General features: G+C 47.3%; 1 protein-coding gene across 1 annotated transcript; it reads left to right on the forward strand.

Annotated features, from left to right (window-relative positions):
- Positions 1-15,656: 15,656 nt before the first annotated feature.
- Gstp1 (glutathione S-transferase pi 1) lies at positions 15,657-17,767 on the forward strand (the record flags this gene model as incomplete). Its single annotated transcript, NM_001281846.1, is given in 6 exon segments — positions 15,657-15,692; positions 15,896-16,002; positions 16,098-16,185; positions 16,508-16,611; positions 17,329-17,436; positions 17,579-17,767. Coding segments are annotated over 6 exon segments (632 nt in total), but the record flags the coding sequence as incomplete, so codon positions are not given.
- Between the last annotated feature and the right edge of the window lie 2,381 nt (positions 17,768-20,148).

Genomic DNA, 20,148 nt, shown 5'->3' on the forward strand with positions numbered 1-20,148 from the left:
GAACTCTGAACACTCCCCTGTCAGTTTTGGACAGAGGCCGAAGGGAGGAGCTCTGCTTCAAATGCCTGTGTGGTTATTTTCTGCCACAAGACAGAGATGTAGTCCTGGATCCATGGGCACAAGTCTTGTTGTTTCCATTTAATTTATTTTCTGTCCTGACTCTGCTTCTTGTCAAGCAGGAGAGAAAATGACAGGAAGACTTTTGCCCCTGGGACTACTTTAACCTTAAAAGTATGGCAACCATCTGAGGTAGTAGCCTCTCCAATGTTCAGGTGCAGGAGGTTGAGGCCTTCCCACAGATCTGCCTCTGTTGTTTTTGTGGAAAGTTACCATTATGCAAGTTAGAAGCAGTTGCTTTTTCCTGCTGTTCCAAAAATAGGGCGACCACGACCTTCGGCTCATAAACTCGGCCAAGGCAACAGTTGCATACACATTTGGGATGCCTGCCCAGTTCCGACCTGGCAATGCCTGGGCACCTCTTCCTCCCTGCTCCACAGTATCTCCTTTGCCAGACCTTGCTCTCTAGATGCAAGATTAACATGTGACCCGAGGCTAGCCAATCACAGAGCCCCAGCTCTGACTGTAGAGATGGGTGCAGAGGTTAGCTCCCAAGGAACAGAATGGGCCAATCTGAGTCATCTCTGACAGACTACCCCACTTTGTTGACAAAGTTGGTCAGAGGACAGGAGCACCCCCACCGCCAGCTGAGTCCCTCACTTCACCCTCCTCAGCAGCAGAAGCCACCTCCTCTGAGGTGGGTGGGGCTTCATTCTGGTCACTTAAATATTCATCTCTCCTCTCTCCTCCTCTCTTCGTCGTGAGAACAGGCTAGGAGAGGCTTTAGGTTCTTGGTTCCAGGCTTGAGATGCTAGCTTCACTGCACCCTTCTGGTTGGTGGCAAACACTTCCCTTTGAAAGTATAACCTTTGCCTGGCGGTGGTGGAGCACACCTTTAATTCCAGAACTCCAGAAGCAGAAGCAGGCAGATTTCTGTGAGTTTGGAGGCCATCCTGGTCTACAGAATGAGCTCCAGGACAGCTAGTGCAACACAGAGAAATACTGTTTTGAATAAACAAAATAAATAAACGGGCGAGGACCTGAGTTCCATTCCCAGAACCCATATAAAAGCTTAGTGTAGCCGGGCGTTGGTGGCGCACGCCTTTAATCCCAGCACTCGGGAAGCAGAGGCAGGCGGATCTCTGTGAATTCGAGGCTGGGCTGGACTGACAGCCTCCAAAACAATACAGAGAAACCCTGTCTTGTAAAACAAAAACAAAACAAAACAAAAAAAAGCTTAGTGTAGCAGCCATGTGCTTGAATTCCCAGCAATCATGGGTCGTGGGTCCCTGAAGTTCACTGGCCTATTTAAAGAAGAAGGAGGAAGAGGAGGAAGGGAAGGAGGAGGAGGAAAATGAGGGGGAAGAAGAAAAGAAGAAGGAGAAGGAGAAGAAGGTAAATCCATCATAGCTGAAGGAAGTGTGCGTGTGTGTGTGTGTGTGTGTGTGTGTGTGTGTGTACATATGTGTGTGCACTCGTGTGCTGGTGATGGAACCCAGAGTCTTACAATGCAAGGAAAGTACTGGGTTACTGAGTCAAGATTGTAGATCTTATATTGTGACTTTACAAAGTCAGGGACCCCCCAGGAGCAGACAGACAGAAAGTCACTGAAAAACCTGCTTGTGGCTTGGTATCCCCTACCTGCTTCCCTTGATCCCTTAAATAATGAGTGGACTATGAACAGCCACAAGAGGGAGAAAACATTGCTTCTTAATGACACTGGTGCCTCTTTTTGTGTTCTGCATGGTGATTATTGTCATTGTCAACTGCAAGTCAGAATTTCCACACCATGCCATAGGGTCAGGCTGTTTGTTGACAAGTGTTGATACAGGATCTACCTATACAGCCCAGGTTGGCCTTGAACTCCTCATAGATGGGGAAAACAGGCATGTGGAACACTTTATCTCTGGCCTGTAAGCCCTAGAACCTGCCTCCTCAGAAGGGGACGTTCAGAAGACACCTCTGTAGTGAGAAATCTACATGTGTCTGTTTAAGGGGTATCAAGGATTTACTAAAATATGAAAAACTCACTAATCCAGGATATGGTGAATCCAGTTGCAGAGTTCTTGGAGAGCTGGGAATTGATGACTTCATGCTGCCTGACCTGGTCTTCACCACCCAAGAGAACAAGAGCCCCTCTGTGGGAACACCAGACCTTGAGCAGAGACCCACTTCCCCTTCTGCCTGGGAGTAGGCAGCTGTAAGACAATGTTTACTAAAAACATGTTTACTAAAAACAATACAATTCCCGGGGGCAATAAGTTCCTGGAAAAGGCCTGCCCACAGAAACCGCCCTGACCTCGACCTTGTCTAAAGACTAACCGCCTCTTCTGACACGCCCAGATCAGTTTTTGGTGTCAGAGCAGAACCAGCCAGGGTAGAGGAGAGAGCAGAAGCTTTTCTGGAGGGAGCCTTTCTTAGGAAGTTTTCTTGAACCTTTTTGAATTTAAAGTTTTCTTTATATCCTTGAACGAGTCTCTGTGTTGTCAATCCCCAACACCCTCCACATGTTCTCGGACACAGGCCGCGCAGCAGATGCGACACCCCTCCCCCTGTCTTTTTAAGAGGTCAGGCCAATGAGAAGCTTAAGGTCATGGGCAGAGTGAATACCCACTACACTTCCTCTTTTTGTCTGAATAAGAAGGCTATAAACCTAATACAAAACTATGTACAATAAGAACGATTATCAGCCGGACATTGATGGCGCACGCCTTTAATCCCAGCACTCAACAAGCAGAGGCAGGGGGATCTCTGTGAGTTCCAGCCTGGTCTACAGAGCGAGTTCCAGGATAGGCTCCAAAGCAATACAGAGAAACCCTGTCTCGTACCGCCCCCCCCAAAAAAGAACAATTATCAAGTATTGTCCAGGAGGAAAAAGAAAGGGCAATAACATAAACAAAAATGTCAAGTAAACCACCAACAAGAACATCAAGTAAAAAACACATACTAAGTGCATAGATCATAGGCAAACAGCAAATTATAGAGATTACTCCAATAACTGTCCTACCCTGAAGACTGAATCTAGTACCTGATATGCTCTTAGTTAAGATATGAGAGAATAGTAACTGTGACTATCTGGTCTTCAGTCCCATCAAAGACCTGCCTGAGAAGGAAATAGTATTACCTGAGTAAGTAGGACGTGTAAGCAAACAACTTCCAAATGATGCAAGAAATGGCAGAAATAGCTGACTACCAGCTAGACTAGTTATACAGTTTTCCTTGTTAACAAATTCAGAAAAGGAACTTACATAAAGAGATGCAAAGTGCATAGGCTGAGAGACACAAAAGCTTAAACACAAGGACCTGAGTCTGAGTGGATACTGAGTCTCATGACAGGGAGACCTCCTCCTCCTCCTCCTCCTCCTCCTTCCTCCTCTTCCTCTTCCTCCTCCTCCTCCTCCTCCTCTTCCTCTTCCTCTCCTTCTTCTTCTTTTATTTTTTGTTTTTCGAGACAGGGTTTCCCTGTGTAGCTTTGGAGCCTATCTTGGCACTTGCTCTGTAGACCAGGCTGGCCTCTAACTCACAGAGATCCACCTGCCTCTGCCTCCTGAGTGCTGGCATTAAAGGTGTGTGCACCACGGCCTGGTCAGGGAGACTTCTTATTTGTGATGAATGCTCAGCTTATCTTTTGCTTGTTCCACTACCACTAACTCTTATAACTTAACCTGTTTCATTTCATCTACATTTTGCCTAGGGGCCTTTTACATTTCTTTCTTTCTATATATCTTACTTTCCTGCTGTCTCCATGTTTGACTGGAGGCTGCCTCGCTTCTGGCCTCGGGCGTGTCCCTCTCTTTCTCTTTCATTCTCTCCTTCTGTCTCTAGCCTAGATTTCTCCTACTTATTCTCTCTGCTGTCAGCTCTGCCTATCCCTCTCCTGCCTTGCTATTGGCTGTTCAACTTTTTATTAGACCAGTCAGGTGCTTTAGGCAGGCAAGGTGAAACAAATACAACACATCTTTACACAATTAAACAAACGGGACACAAACAAATGTAACATATCTTTACATTGTTAACAAAGGCAGTAGAAACAAATGCAACACACCTTCACATAGTTAAAGTAACATGCCAAAGCATAAACAAATGTAACAGGTTTTTGCCTGGTTAGAATATTATTCTACAACACCAGTACCCATGTAAAATGTCAGCCATAGGGCATACACCTGTCATCCCAGTGCTGGGAAGGCAGGGCCTGGAGGATCCCTGGGGCTTGAAGGTCACCTGGCATTGAATCTGTAAGTTCCAGGTTCATGGAAAGTTCTGCCTCATAAATCAATCAATCAACCAATCAATCAATCAATCAATCAATGGAAAACAACAGAAGAAGTGCCCTGCATAAACCCTCTGCCTCCACACACAAGTCTATGCACTCACATGGACGTGTATTTGTGCATATAACACACACACACACATAGGCACACACACACAAGAATTAGAAAAGTTTAGGAGGGATTTTCTCAGCTTCTGAAGAGCAAACTTTTTGTAAGCTTCTTTGGTTTTGATTTGTGAGGTTCTACTTCTTAAAAATAAAAGGGCTGGCAAGCCCAGCACAGTGACATTTGCTTATAATATTAGCAGTAGACAGGTCAATGCAAGAAGATCGTGAGTTTGAGGTCATCTTAGGCTATATACAGAGTTCAAGGTCAACTTGGATTACATGAGACAAACAAACAAACAAAGAAGAAAAGTGCACACACATATACAAAACCAAGCAAACAAAATATTAGAGTAAGAGCCAGGTGGCAGTGGCACACAACTTTAATCCCAGCACTTGGGAGGCAGAAAGGTGGACCTCTGTGAGTTCAAGGCCACCCTGCTCTACAGAGTGAGTTCCAGAACAGCCAGGGCCACAAAGAGAAAAACCAAAATAATAATAATAATAGTAATAAATAAAATATTAGGGTGAATACTAGGTAAGCCATGAGTATAGGAAAATGCTATAATGACAAATACTCTGAATTTTTAAGAAGCCAAAATGGCACAGAAGCGAATGATTCTGATGAGACCTTTAATTCACAGCATTTGTCTTTAGTCATTTTCAGACGATGTATTGTATGCCAGGCACTGTGTTGAGTATTTTAAGTATTTTGTGTCATGTACGCAAGCCAGTGCCTGCTTTCTTACCTGCCATATCCCCAGCTCTAGCCTCCCTTCCCTTGCTTTTTCTCCATTTCTGTCCGTCTCCCTCCCCCTTCTTTTTCCTCCTTTTATTTTCTAAAAAATATGACACTATCGGTGGAGCTCAGAGCCTCCATCTCCCTCCCCCTTCTTTTTCCTCCTTTTATTTTCTAAAAAATATGACACTATCGGTGGAGCTCAGAGCCTCACGCACACTAGGCAAATGCTCTCCGACAGACTGATGAATCAGTGGCAAGACAGAAAGTGGGTCTTCTGCCTTTCCACCCTGGGTCAGCGAAGGGGTGTTTGGCACCAGATCTGAGGGATCTCACTTATCATGGTTTCCATTTTCACTACCAGATGGCCAACACTAGCTAGGCACACAGTTCAACTCCATTCCAACACTCAGCTGTTGGACTTAGTCTCCTTGTGCCTCCTGTATTTATTTATTTGTTTGTTTGTTTGTTTATTTATTTACAGAGTCTCATTATGTGGCCCTGGCTGACTTAGAAGTCACTATGTAGATCAAGCTGGCCTCAAACTAAAAGAGATCCATCTGCCTGTCTTTTCCCCAGTAGTGGGATTAAGAAGCAAGCTTAGACCTCCTGTACCCTGACAAATTTACTACAAAACTGTAGGCGTGGGGGGAGGGGACAGTGAACTCCTCGGCAGGCTCATTAATTTGCTGAAATGGCTCGCAAAACTAGGGCAAAATTTGACTCACATTTATGTAGTTGACAAAAAAGGCACGACTCAGAAAAAGCAGGATGAAGCCCTGCAAGGGACAAGCTGTGGGAGGGACAGAGTGACACGGAGTGCTCACGCCCCCCTCCTGGGCAGAACGCAGGAAAGCATTTTGGGGATCTAGACTTTCATTTGTCACTTGCAGTTGTAGCCATGAGAGCCTGAAAGATGCAAGACTCAAAAAATAGAAACATGTTGGTAAAATACTAACATTCTTTAAAAATATAGATATCAGGAAAGCAGGTGAAACGAAGCAGCCCTCTGTCTCAGCCTCTGTACGCCTGCGCCCCCTGGTGGCAAACACTTTAACTCTTAGATCTGGGTTTCCAGTCGTTTACTCTTCGTTTCTGTTTGTTGGAAAGTGATTTACTCTTTATTTACTTCTAACCTGTCAGCTTGGAGCAGTCTCTACTGATTGGTTTCATAAATGAGAAGGTCTCCACCCCTTTTGCCACTCTCCCCTAGGGAGTACACACTACTTTCTGTTCCTCTATTTTGAAGATGTGATTATAGTAACCACATTGACCTCTTCATATAAAGTCATGTTTCCTCAACTGGAAAAAAGGAAAAAAAACAAACACCAACAACAAAAAACCACCTCCAGGACAGCCAGAACCAAAAAGAGAAACCCCGTCTCAACAAGAAGAAGAAGAAACCCCCTTTTCAGCTTCTAGTCCCTAACTTTTGTTATTAATGTCTTTACAAAGCCAGGGTTGGTGATGGTCATCATCTAGTCTATCACTACAATTGGGATTCTATGCTATGGTGAATCTCACATGGTGCCAGTCATGGAGGAGACACCAGTGTTCACTGCCATCATCGCTCAGCATCATTCCCCCGCCCCCATCCTTTCTTCCTTCCCAGTAAACTGTGCCGTGAAGTGTCAAGTGAGAGAAGCTGCAAGAAGGTGGAATGCTCCAGAACTAGACGTCTACAATAGAACTGAGAACCTTGGGCTATCAAGACGGCTCAGTGAGTAAAACTACACACACACACACACACACACACACACACACACACACACACACACACCAGAAAAGGGTTTAAAAAGTGCTGAGAACCTTGCCGAGTCCAGTAGAGTTCTCTTTGTGGCCCAGAGCAGTGTAGCTGCTGACCACCCTCTGAGCCTATGGTAGAGATATCCCTGTGGCTCGAACCCTGGCCTGGACCCTAAGGTCAGTTCAGGGATGTTGGGAGGTGACAGGCATTGCTGTGGGCACTCCAAAGCCACTGTCCTGGTAAAACAAGTGATACTAAAAGTTGCCCACAATTCAGTGTCTCAGAAGACTGGAGTTTCTATAAGGAGTCACCATGGTTTCTATACAGGGCAGACAGCAATTGTTAATCCCTGGAAACAGCACAGTAGCTGTGGGGTCCATTGTCCCTGCTGCTATTTAACAAAAGCAAACAGATGACCATGTAAAAGGCAAGCATGACCAGGGTCCAACCAAATTTTCTTTCTTTCTTTTTTTTTTTCTCTTTTGGTTTTTCGAGACAGGGTTTTGGAGCATGTCCTGGAACTCACTCTGTAGACCAGGCTGATCTAAAACTCACAGAGATCTGCCTGCCTCTGCCTCCTGAGCGCTGGTATTAAAGGCATGTGCCACCAACGCCAGGTACCAACCAAATTTTCTAGAGGCAAGTGATGACCAAGGTCCACCACATGCCAGCCCTCACTTTCTACGGTGACCTAGAACACACTAACCTCAACTCCAGTAAAAAGCTGTAGAGGGAAGTGGGATTTGGGGGAGATGGAGTAAACAAAACAGGAGCTAGAGAGATGGCTCAGTGGCCAAAACCACTGGCTGCTCTTTCAGAGGACCCGGGTTGAGTTCCCAGCACCCACATGGTGGCCCACAACCCTCTACAACCCCAGTTCCAGGAGATCGGACGCCCTCTTCTTACCCCACAGTACCACCATGCATGTGGTGCACACACAAATGTGCAGGGAAAAACACTTGTGCACATAAAATAACATAAATTAACATTTTAAGAAATGAGCCAAGTGGTGGTGGCACACACACTTGATCCTAACATTTGGGAGGCAGAGGCAGGTGGATGGATCTCTGTGAGTTCGAGGTCAGCCTGGTCTACAGAGCTACACAGAGAAACCCTGTCTTGAAAAACCAAAAAAAAAAAAGTATATATATATATATATATATATATATATATATATATATATATATAAAACTCAGCCTTTAACCACTGTGGAGGGGCAGCCATTGTTTTTCACTCACAGTGAACTGGGGGAAAAGGACTTTCTCTCATCCATGTTTTCCCCCAAAATGCCCTAGGACTGACACATAAGAGCCCAGAAGCTTCCTCCCTGCCCCTGGGTCTCAAGGGGAACCTGTGATCTCAGGCTTTGTGTGGCGCATGACGAGGGAGGCATACAAGATTGGCTGTCATCTCATTTCCCTGGGGTTCAGCTCCTTCCTTCTTGAAGCCACAGGCTGGCATGTTTTAGTAAAACCAGTTTTAGTGAATCATAGTTTGACAAAGGAAAACAACACAGACTAATCAAGTCCACCAGGGCACAGGCTCACAAGTCCCAAATGATGCCTCCTCCTACAGAACCACATACACACAGAGAACACACATTCTAGAAATACAGATGCCCCAGAAGAAATAGTGGTTGCAAAAATAAGACTTGAAGCAAGATGGCTCAGAAGATAAAGATATTTGCTGCCAACCCTGATCACCTGCAGATGCCCAGAACCCACGTGGCAGAAGGAGAAAACTGACTCCTGCAAGTTGTCCTCTGTCCTCCACATGCTCCTGTGGCACTCCCTCACACGACAAAATAAGTGAATAAATAATAAATAATAAATACATATAAATAACCTTTTCAGAGTCAAAAGTGAATAACACAATCATTTCCATATAAAACTGATGGCTAAAAAATAATGGTTGCAGTAAGGGGCACTTACAGTTCTAACTACATGGGCAGCTGAGGCAGGAGGATGGCTAGAGCCCAGGAGCCAAAGACCAACCTAATCAGATCCAGAGACTCTGTCTTAAATACAAATCAGTAGGCCTGGTTCTTTGCAGAATGTTTGTTTAGCATGCACAAAGTCCATCCCCAGCACCATAGAAACTGGGTGTGGTGGCACACCCTGCAATCCCAGCACTAGGGAGGCAGGAGCAGGAGGATCAGAGATTTAAGGTCATGCTCCACTACATGAGGAGTTTGAGGTCAGCTTTGGTAGAGTAGACATGACCAATAAACAAATAAATAGCATTTAAAAGAGCTTAAACTGCAAAATAAAATGAGTGACAGATGTGGTGGAAACTGTCAGGAAAGATAAACCAGAACAATGTTAAATGTTTTATAAGTGATGGCAAAGCAATAGTCAGAACATAGCATAGCATCATTGACTTCGCCTCTGGTGTAGCACAGGTGTGCCCCACCGTTCCTGGCTCAGAAATCCCCTTTCTCTTAGATTAAGCAGACTTTTCAAATCTGACAACTTGTGATGATTGTCAGGCATGGTGGGTGGCTCATGTCTATACTCTCGGAAGATTACTGAAAATTCCAGACAAGTTACCCTACATTGAGAGACCTGTCTCAAAAACAAAAAGCCAGAAACAAAGCAACAGTAACAAAAAGCCCACAACTGATACATTTTTTAAAATGTTTGTTTTATTAATTGTGTCTCCTAATGCCCAGGTCTTTATCTGGTCTGGACATCTAACCTAGTCTCGTCTTCACCAACGCACTCCAGTCCTGGGTCTTACAGTCCCTTTAAACCACCAGAAGGGGACCCAGGAATCCCCTCAGGGGAGTGCCCTTCCCAGTTCTAGAGAGACCTTCAGTGGGCTGAGAGGTCCCAGGAGCTGCAGCCTCTCTGGACCAGTGAAGGAGATCTCACTGGGTAGGATACCAGACACAGGAGGCTCTTTCTGGAATAAGCACTCCAATGCCAGTGAGAGTGGAAGACAGGAGATCCTGCCTGAAGCCAGGGCAGCTCACAAAAGGCTTTGATTCCAGGTCCAGTCTGTATTTTCATTTTATACTCTAAAAACACAAGATAGGGCAGACGTGCAAGCAAGATTTTACAGAAACATCAGCAGGTTGTTAAGGGTAGCAGCCCATTGTCTCAGCCATTTCTCTGTGTTCTTCAGTCGCTTCTGTATTCTTCCTGCATGACTCAGCCATCTTCATACTAGTTGGGGAACACTGCTGTTTACTTAGCCAGTTTGCAGCCATTGAGAGTGGCTGGATCTGTCCTCTCCATGAGCGCAAGTGCACTTCCTCTGGCAAATGGATGAACTGTAGCAATCTTGTCAAGTCACTATGATTCAGCAACAAAACTATCCCATCCACACACACCCCAGCCATTTGCCCAGTGAAACTCACCCACCTCTAGCCCCCGGCCATCCTTCACCTATTTCCTTCTGAGAGTTCCAGCTTTTTCTGTGTCACAGGCATGAGAATATAGTCTGTGGAACTGGAGTTCCCCTCTCCCTGGAATGTGGTTCATTCCTGCTGGAGAGGATGCAGGAATTCCTTCCACACTGTTGGTGGAAACAGAGAATTCTCTGCCCTCCACAACATCTTAGGAAGTTATTTTAGACAGTGCCTCGGTATATAGATCAGGTTTCCTTTGAAGTCACAATTCTCCTGCCTCAGCTTCCAGCGTACAATGATTCCAGACATGCACCATCATGCTCAGCTCAGCTCAATTTTCTTAGTGCATGTGTGTACGTGGCATCCATGTGTATGTGTCTGCATGTGTATGGATGCATGCGCACATGTGTGTAGAGGTCTGAAATTGACACCAGGTATCATCCTCAATTGCTCTCTGCTTTTTTTTTTATATTGAGGCAGAGTCCCCTGATAAATTAAAGTTCACCGATTCCAGCTAGTCTAGCTAGCTGGGAATCCTGTCTGTCTCTCAGGCAACAGGATTACAGGTCATAAATCTACACATAACTATACATAAAGTCCCCTAGTTCTCAGGTCAGATGCTCTGAACAAGGCAGTAACCCAAAGCATGCGGGTGTGTGAGTCCAGGGATCCCCTTTCTTCGTTCGTACCCACAAGCCCCTCTGAGACCAGAAGCATGAGGTTCAGTGATATACCTATAATCCTAGCACTTGCGAGGCTGAGGCAGAGGAATTGCTACAAGTTCAAGGGTCATTTACATGGTCTAACTAGTGAGTTCTAGTCCATTCAGGACTACATAGCAAAACCCTGTCTCAAAATTGTTTTAAAATGGGCCAGATGTTGTGAATTACCTTTAATTCCAGCCCTTGGGAGGCAGATCTTTGTGAGTTTGAAGCCAGCCAGGGCCATATGGGACAACCCTATCTCAAAATATAAAGTAGAAAGTTAAAATGGCAGGAAAAGAAGTTGTGTGTCAGGATGGGAAAGGTGGGAATAAGTCTGCAGATAATATGATTGATCTTTTTTTGGTGGGGGAAGTTCAAGACATGGTTTCCCTGTATAGCCCTGGCTGTCCTGGAACTCACAGTGTACATCAGGCTGCCTCAGACTGAGATCCGCCTGCCTCTGCATTCTGAGTGCTGGGATTAAAGGTGCATGTCATCACCCCCTGCTCGATAATAAAAGTATTTATTTACCTTTATTTTAAGTGTATGTGTATTTTGCCGGTGTATAGGCTTGTGCATCACATGTATGCAGAGCCCACAGGAGCCAGAAGGGGGTCAGATGTAACCGAAGTTACACACATGAGTGCTGAGGTCAGATGTAACTGCAGTTACACACAGTTGTGAGTTGCCACATGAGTGCTAAGAACAGAATCTAGGCTATTTGTTAGCTGTTTTGAAACAGGGTTTATCTGTGTAGCCCTAGCTGTCCTTGAACTCAGTCTGTAGACCAAGTTAGCCTCAAAGTTAGAGATCCTCCTGCCTCAGCATCCTGAGTGCTAGGATTAAATACAGACACCACCATACCCAGCTAGAACCCAGGTTCTATCTACCCAGGCTTCTGGATGCCTCCAGGAGGATTTGTGTACATAGAAGGGGAAATTACATAGAAGACAGGAGGGTGAGTATTGTGATTTGAGACATTAATAAGATACTTAGTTTCACAGGTGGGGGAGGCAACACTCACACCTGTGATTCTAATAATTAGGAGGCTGAGGCAGACATTTAAGGCCAGTCTGGGCAACAAAACAAGTTTTAGAATAATCTAGTTTCAGAGTGAGACCCTGTCTCAAAAAAGGAAGAAAAGAAAAACAATTTAAAGTCAGACACACATAGCACCCACTCCTACATCCTGACAACAACAACAACAAAAATATTGTGAAAAGGAATCTTATAAATTTTAACCAACAATAGCCCCAGTAAAGATGGAAAAGATAGCTGGGTGGTGGTGGCACACTCCTTTAATTCCAGTATTCAGGGGCAGAGGCAAACATATCTCTGAGTTTGAGGCCAGCCTGATCTACAGAGTGAGTTCTAGAACAACCATGACTACATAGACCTCTCCCCCTCCCCCACATACAAAAAAAAAAAAAAGGGAGAAAGAGAGAGGTATGTGTGATGTCTCAAGGCAATAAGAGCTGAGTGAGGGGGGGCATATCCACCACCCCAGCACTCAGGAGGTGGGACCCAGAGGTATGTGTGATGTCTCAAGGCAATAAGAGCTGAGTGAGGAGGTCAAGATCAATCTTGCTACCTAGCAAGTTTGAGGCCATCCTGGGCTACGAGAATTCCTCTCTCAAAATGAAACAAACAAAAACATGGTCTGGGGATATAGCTCTGCTTGTTTAGTGCCTGTTCAGCATGAATGGGGCCCTGGGTTTGAGCTCCAGTGCTCTGAAAACCTTGTGAGGTAACACAAGCCTGTGATCCCATTGCTCAGAAGGTAGAGACAGGAGGATCCGGAGTTGAAAGTCATCCTTGGCCATATAGTGAGTTCAAGGCCTGTCAGGGCTTCTTGAGCTTTGTTAGATAGGTAAATGAATGTAAAGGTAAAAAGTCTCTAAGAGATTAACATGTAGAGTTAAAGAAGACAGCATGCTTATGAACAGAGAGCAGCAACTTCAAGGAACAAAGCCAAGGTTAGGAAAAACGCAATTTCCACCAAAAAAACCCAAAGAACACAGGAAGGTCCTAAATCCTCAGCAATGAAAAGTGGGGCCTGAGGGAGCTCGGAATGAAATGAGGTTTGGAGTGGCACATACAGCTCTTCCTGAGGGCCACCTGGTTCTACTTATGCAAATCAAGGGTGCACGTCCCTTGGATGCCACCCAGGGGGCATCCCAGACACAGCTAGGAAGTGAGAGTGGAGTAGATGAACACATGCAAGGACAGAAGGGCTCAGATCTAGGTCCAGTATGGAGCAGGGATCCAGGAAACCTCGGCCCCCATACATGAGCCTGAGCTCTACTGAAGGGGCAGAAAAGCCGGGCTTGGCTGTGCTGTGGGAAGAGGGAGAGACTGGCCCATATTATATGGTCCACAGGGCACAGGGACAGAGTCAGGGGTGGAAAATGTTTCTGCACACCTCAGACCAAAATGAGACGCTGACTTGGGCTCCTATAAGTCACCAGAGTGGAAGAAATGAGGAGGGGACAGGGACACCAGCTAGGACAGTGGCAGGTAGGGTTGGGGAGGAGAGTGAGACACAGATAGAGCCACCCCAGCAGCTTCAATAGTCCAAGCCCCAATTTACACAGGGAGACGTCACAGAGGAGAAAGAAGCTGGGGAGGAAGGAGCTTGAAAACAGCAGCAGCCCCCAGCCTGAGGACAGGCAGGAGGCATGGTTGCCTCTTTGTTTGTTTGTTTGTTTGTTTTATTTTACGAGACAGGGTTTCTCTGTATTGTTTTGGAGGCTGTCGGTCCAGCCCGGCCTCGAACTCACAGAGATCCGCCTGCCTCTGCCTCCCGAGTGCTGGGATTAAAGGCGTGCACCACCACCGCCCGGCCCATGGTTGCCTCTTAAAGCCAGAGGAAGGTGTCTGTGCTGCAGCTAGCTGAAGGAAGGATGTCTCTCTCTCTCTCTCTCTCTCTCTCTCTCTCTCTCTCTCTCTCTCTCTCTCTCTCTCTCTCTGTCTCTCTGTCTCTCTCTCTCTGTCTCTCTCTCTGTCTCTGTCTCTCTGTCTCTGTCTCTCTCTCTCTGTCTCTCTCTCTGTCTCTCTCTGTCTCTCTCTCTCTCTCTCTCTCTCTCTCTCTCTCTCTCTCCCTCTCCTCTCACACACTTGGATGTGTTTAACAGTGAAGTTGTGTGGTAGCTTCGGGGACAGATGTTTATTTTTTTAAGATTTATTTTTTTAAATATTTTATTTATTATGTATATAATCTTCTATCTGCATGCCAGCAGAGGGCATCAGAGCTCGTTCAAGGTGGTTGTCAGCCACCATGTGGTTGCTGGGAATTGAACTCAGGACTTTGGAAGAACAGTCAGTGCTCTTAACCGCTGAGCCATCTGTCCAGCCCCCTAAGATTTATTTTTTAAAATCACGTGTCCCTATGTTTGTGCACATAAGTGAATCACCCGAGGAAGTCAGAGGCAGCAGATCCTCTGTTCCTGGACTTCCAGACAGTTGTGAGCTGCCTCATGTGGGTTCTGGAGGTGAACTTGGGTCCTCTGCAAGAGCTGAGAGGGCCCTGAACTCTAAAGTCATCTCACCAGCTCCAAGCCGTTGTTTTTGAAGGGCTGAAGAACGAGTGCAGAAAGTAGAGGAAGCTACTGTGAAGGTTTTGGATATAAAACTGCAACTTTGTCCATCCCACAATGACAGAGGCTGTCTCAGCCTGGACTCTTGAGGAAAGGTCTAGGCCCTGCCCTGAACCAAAAGACAGACTCTGGAGATCCCCCATGGAGGGCCTTACCCTCCCTGAGGAATGACTGGGGATTGGGTGGGAGGCTGGGGGAGGCGGGGGAGGAGGGGAGGGAGAGTGAGCTGAGATTGACATGTGAAGCAAGATTGTTTCTAATTTAAATAAAAAACAATTTTAAAAAGCCTGCAACTTTGTCTCTTTGCTTCATTTTTCTTCTCTTTTTGAAGTTCCTCACATTCCTGGCATGGAGGATCCAGGATTACAGTTTTCTGGCTACTTCTAGCGAAGGTCAAATGGTTAAACGAAGTTTTGGGGGCAGGAGAAAGAAGAGGTTGGTGAGTTAGGTCAGTCACTAGTGGGATCTGCGGGAAGTTTGATGGATGGGGACAGGCAGAAGGGGGACAGAGGTGCACATGCTGCAAAAAGCTGCCCAGCTCAGTACAAAAGGAAGGGAGCTGGACACACCCTTCTCAAGCAGGACCTACCTTTGACCCAAAAATGAACGCAGCATTTGGTCCAGCTCCTGAGTGTCCCCGGCAGGAGGCGCGAGTTGCAGAGCTCCGCAACCCCCCTTTTCCCTCCACCGTGTTGACTCAGCATCCGGGGCGGGGCGCGATGCCCCTTATAAGGCGGGCGGCCCTGAAGCCTGTTCTCGATTCTGCACCCAAGATTCTTTCCTGTCTACGCAGCTCGGTGTCCGTGCCTTTGTCTACGCAGCAGCCAGTGAGTTCGCGCTGCCCGGCTACCGCAGATTACCAACAAAGCAGCTGGCCCAGGCCTGGGCTCTTTCGGGATTCAGAGCTTCCTGCACGGAACAGTTTGCACCCAGAGCTGGGCGGGGGTGGGGGTTGGGGGAACTTTCAGGAGGTCTTGGAGGCCCAGAGCAGGGAGGGAACCCGGGAGATGGGGCAGGAGGGTGCACCACTCTGAACCCGAGTCAGCCCCCTTCTCCCAACTAACACCCTTCTCCTGTGATCCCCAGTGCCGCCGTACACCATTGTCTACTTCCCAGTTCGAGGTAGGAGCCAGGGACTGCAGGAAGGGGAGGTCTCGGGTAGGGGCTTCAGTTCTCCCTTCCCTTCCACCGTGGGGAAACTCCAGTTCATCTTTGACCCTTCTCCTGGTTGCAACGCTGTGCCTCCGTCACTATGCCCAGGCCCAGCTTGCTTGAGGCTAGGTCTATACACTGTCTCCAAACCCCTGCCCTGTCCCTCCATACAGGACGCTGTGAGGCCATGCGCCTGCTGCTGGCTGACCAGGGCCAGAGCTGGAAGGAGGAAGTGGTTACCGGAGATTCCTGGGTGAAAGGCTCGCTCAAGTCCACCTGTGTGAGTGACGCATCTGTTGGGGGGTCAGAGGCGGGGCTTTAGGAGGGCTGGAACTGGGAGACCGCAGCCTCACCAAGCTTTGCCTCCTCCCCTAGTTATATGGGCAGCTCCCCAAATTTGAGGATGGAGACCTCATCCTGTACCAATCTAATGCCATCTTGAGGCACCTGGGCCGATCCTTGGGTAAGTCCTGAACGTCAGGTGGTCCAGCTGGTGGGCAGGGTGGTGGTGAGGAGAGCATCAGTCACCATTTCAGGGTGTCTGCCTCCCAGCCACTCCAATTTTATTCAGTTTAGACAGCACAGCAGGGACACACAAGAGATTATGTTTGGTCAGGCTGCAGCTGTGGGCTGCCTGCCATCACTTCCTATTCTCTCATGAGCTCCGGGCTCACGTGACTGCCCATATCCCCCTCCCTCCCAGCCTGGTACCTGCAGACAGCCTTATGCCTGGGGGAAGGGGCAATGAGATAGATATCAGTCATGCTGTCTCTCCCAACCTGCAGGGCTTTATGGGAAAGACCAGAAGGAGGCTGCCCTGGTGGATATGGCGAATGATGGGGTGGAAGACCTTCGCTGCAAATACGTCACCCTCATCTACACCAAATATGTAAGTGGGGGGGTGTAAGCAAGGGGGCTTGGTGCACTTTGATTCCGCCCTTTCCCTCCCTGTGTCAGAGCTCCAGAGCCAGGCTGGTGCAGTGTGAGGAGAACCAGTGGACAGCTTCAGGAGCGAGGGGCTGGTGGTAGCAGATAGGAAGCCCACAAGCGTGTGGGTGTGTGCATCCGGGCAGAACATGAGGAGACAGAGCTGAAGGCAGCAGGCCAGGTCCTAAAGCCTTTGAACCAGCTGGATTGGATCTTGGGGCTGTTGAAGACTCTGTTCATGGCTGCGTGTAAATGTGAAGCACGGAATAGCCCTCAGAGGTGCTGCAATAATAAAGATGACAGATCTTAACTGGGGGCGGTAGCACACCCCTGCAATCAGTCATTGGGAAGGCTGAGGCAGGAGGACTACTCCAAGTTCAAGGCCAAGCCTTCACTACAATGGGAATTGTTTAGGGCAGCCTAGGATATTGAGGGAGATCTTAGCAGGAATGGCATGAAGTGAATGAGACCAGGCCATAGCCTGGGTGTGGGGAGCAGGCAGAGGCGTGGCTAGGGCTTCTGTTTCCAGGCAGCCCAAGTGGTAGTGAATGCTAGGGGTGTGTCCTTGGGGTGGGGTGTGTCTACAAAGGGTAGAATTCTTTACAGGGCAGCAGGATTCCAGTGCCCACTGCACTGTGAGCGCGGGAGGGTGGTACAGCTTTGGGTGTCTCCCTGGCAGGAGGAAGGCAAGGATGACTACGTGAAGGCCCTGCCTGGACACCTGAAGCCCTTTGAGACCCTGCTGTCCCAGAACCAAGGGGGCAAAGCCTTCATCGTGGGTGACCAGGTGAGCACTCCTGTGTTGCCTTATAAAGACAAGTAGGAGCCATTTGTAAAATGGAACAGAGCTACGGGAGGTAGAGGAGCCCCAGCTCTCTGCTTCCCAGCCTGCTCCCACCTGTTGATTCCTGAACCTTCTACTCTTGCAGATCTCCTTTGCCGATTACAACTTGCTTGATCTGCTGCTGATCCACCAGGTCCTGGCCCCTGGCTGCCTAGACAACTTCCCCCTGCTCTCTGCTTACGTGGCACGACTTAGTGCCCGGCCCAAGATCAAGGCCTTCCTGTCCTCTCCTGACCATGTGAATCGTCCCATCAATGGCAACGGCAAACAGTAATGGACAGAAGAGACAGGAGCTGTCTGTCCCCTTTTCTTTGGCTAATAAAGTTTTTAAGACAAAAGAGATACTGAAGGTACTGTTTCCTGGACAAGGGGTTCTGGGACCCCCACAGTCAGGCTGGGTAATGGCAGAGGACCAGAAAGCTTGCACATAAGGATGGGACCAGGGTATAATCCTGCTTAATGTTTGCTGACTTTTTGAAACAGGGAGAGGGGAGAAAAGAAATAAGAGATGGGGCTGGGCAGTGGCGGTGCACACCTTTAATCCCAGCATTTGGGAGGCAGAGGCAGGTGAATCTATGTGAGTTCAAGTCTAGCCTGGTCTATGGAACGAGTTCCAGGACACCTAGAGCTACTATACAGAGAGCTACTACACAGAGAAACCCCCCAGAGCTACTACACAGAGAAACCCTGTCTTGAAGAACCAAACAAGAAAAAAAGAAATAGGAATAATCTAACACCGAGTGAGGAGGGGTTCATGTTGATTTGCCAATCAGTCCCAGGGACACAACAGAACACCTCGACACAAGCCAGAGTCAGTTCCCTGGCCTAGGACAGCTGAAGCACTGTGACCCCAGACTGGCCTGGTGGGGTCACAAACTGTACAGAGGAGCTCTGCTTGGCTTGCTGGTGATTTTTGGGTTTTGTTGTACACTACACATACAAGCCAATGTGTGTTAGCAAGAGTTCTCAGAGTAAGATACCAAGGAAAAGGTAAAATCTTTAAACACATCTAGCCTTTTGGTGGTTTGTTGTTGTTTTTCTATTGCTTGTTTGTTTGTTTTTGAGTCAGGGTTTCTCTGTGTAGCTCTGTAGACCAGGTTGGCCTTGAACTCACAGAGATCTGCCTGTCTCTACCTCCCAAGTGTGCACCACCACAGCCCAGATTTGACTAGGCCTGAGAATCACAGTGAGAAGGAACAGAGCCAGATGTCGCAGCTCATGCTTGTAATCACAACTTGGAGGCAAGATTACCTTGAGTTCAAGGCCAGCCTGGGCTACAAACAGGGGTGTGTGTGCCTTCAGAGATGGCTAAATGGTTAGGAGGACATATTCCTCTTGCAGAGGAACAGAGTTTGACTCCCAGTGCCCATGTCAGACAGTTCGGTCACTTGTAACTCCTACACCCATATACACTCAAACACACATTAAAAAGAAAAGAAAAAGAAAAATGGTACTGGGGAATTTTTTTTAAACCAACTGAAAATCATTCAATTTTACTTTAGTTAATAAGAGTTTTACGACAGGTAGAGGTTCTACATGCCTTTAATCCCAGCACTCAAGAGGCAGAGGCAGGCAGATCTCTGTGAGTTCAAGGCCAGCCTGATCTACAAAGTCAGTTCCAGGACAGCCAGAGCTGTTACACAGAGAAACCCAGTCTCCAAAAAAAAAAAAAAAAAAAAAAAAAAGTTTTACACAGCTCAAGAGGTTTTCATAAGGGAATGAAGACTCTCATTCAGTAAATGTTGAATACCTATGGGTTGGTCTGTTTACTGTTTAACCATGGAGAATCATAGGGAAGAATTTTCTTCTCTACCTTAGTTTTTTGAGACAGGGTCTCTCATAGAACCTGGAGTCTACCTTTTCATCTAGAGTGATCGATCAGGTAGCAAAACCCAAGGTTTGCCTGTCTCTGTTCTCACAGAGCTGGGGTTCTCAGTGCATGCTCCTGCACCCCACCTTTTATGTAGGTGCTGGGGATCAGGAATCAGGGCCTCAGGCTCGTGCAGTAGCATTCTGTCCACTGAGCCATTTCCCCAACCTTGCCTGTCTCATTATTTTTATCACTTATTTAGTGCGTGTCGTGTGTGCTTCTCTGTGTGTGGTGAGGGCAGTGTGCGCTTGCGTGTTCGAATGCACATGTAGGGGCAAGTGGAGGAGGAGGTGAGTATCCTGCTCTCCCTCTCTCTGCCTTGTTCCCTTGACACAGAATCTGTTCGAAACTAAAGCTAGAATGACAGCTGGCATGCCCCTGTCTCTGCCCACCTCCCCACCCTGCACTGCGGTTACTGGGGATTCAAACTCAGATGGTTACTGGGGATTCAAACTCAGATGGTTACTGGGGATTCAAACTCAGATCCTCTTATCCACTCAGTCATCTCCCCAGCTCCTTTGCCGTTTGCTGTTGTCAGTTTGCTTTTGTTTTTTAGATAGGTTCTCCTCTATCCCAGGCTGGCTCTATGTAACCAGGACTTGGCTTAAGGTTCTCCTGCTTCCATCGACCCAGTGTTGTGATTACAGGTGTGGATCACCATGCTCAGGTTGTTCATGCAGATTTCCCTTGGCCTCAGCATTCTGTACCTGGTGATAAGAAGGACATTTTTCTCCTTTTTACTCTGTTTTTTGTTGCTATAACAGAACACCCAAGGTTAGATAATT

The sequence above is a fragment of the Mesocricetus auratus genome, unplaced genomic scaffold, assembly GCF_017639785.1.
Source record: "Mesocricetus auratus isolate SY011 unplaced genomic scaffold, BCM_Maur_2.0 Super-Scaffold_4256, whole genome shotgun sequence".
Taxonomy (NCBI): Eukaryota; Metazoa; Chordata; class Mammalia; order Rodentia; family Cricetidae; genus Mesocricetus; species Mesocricetus auratus.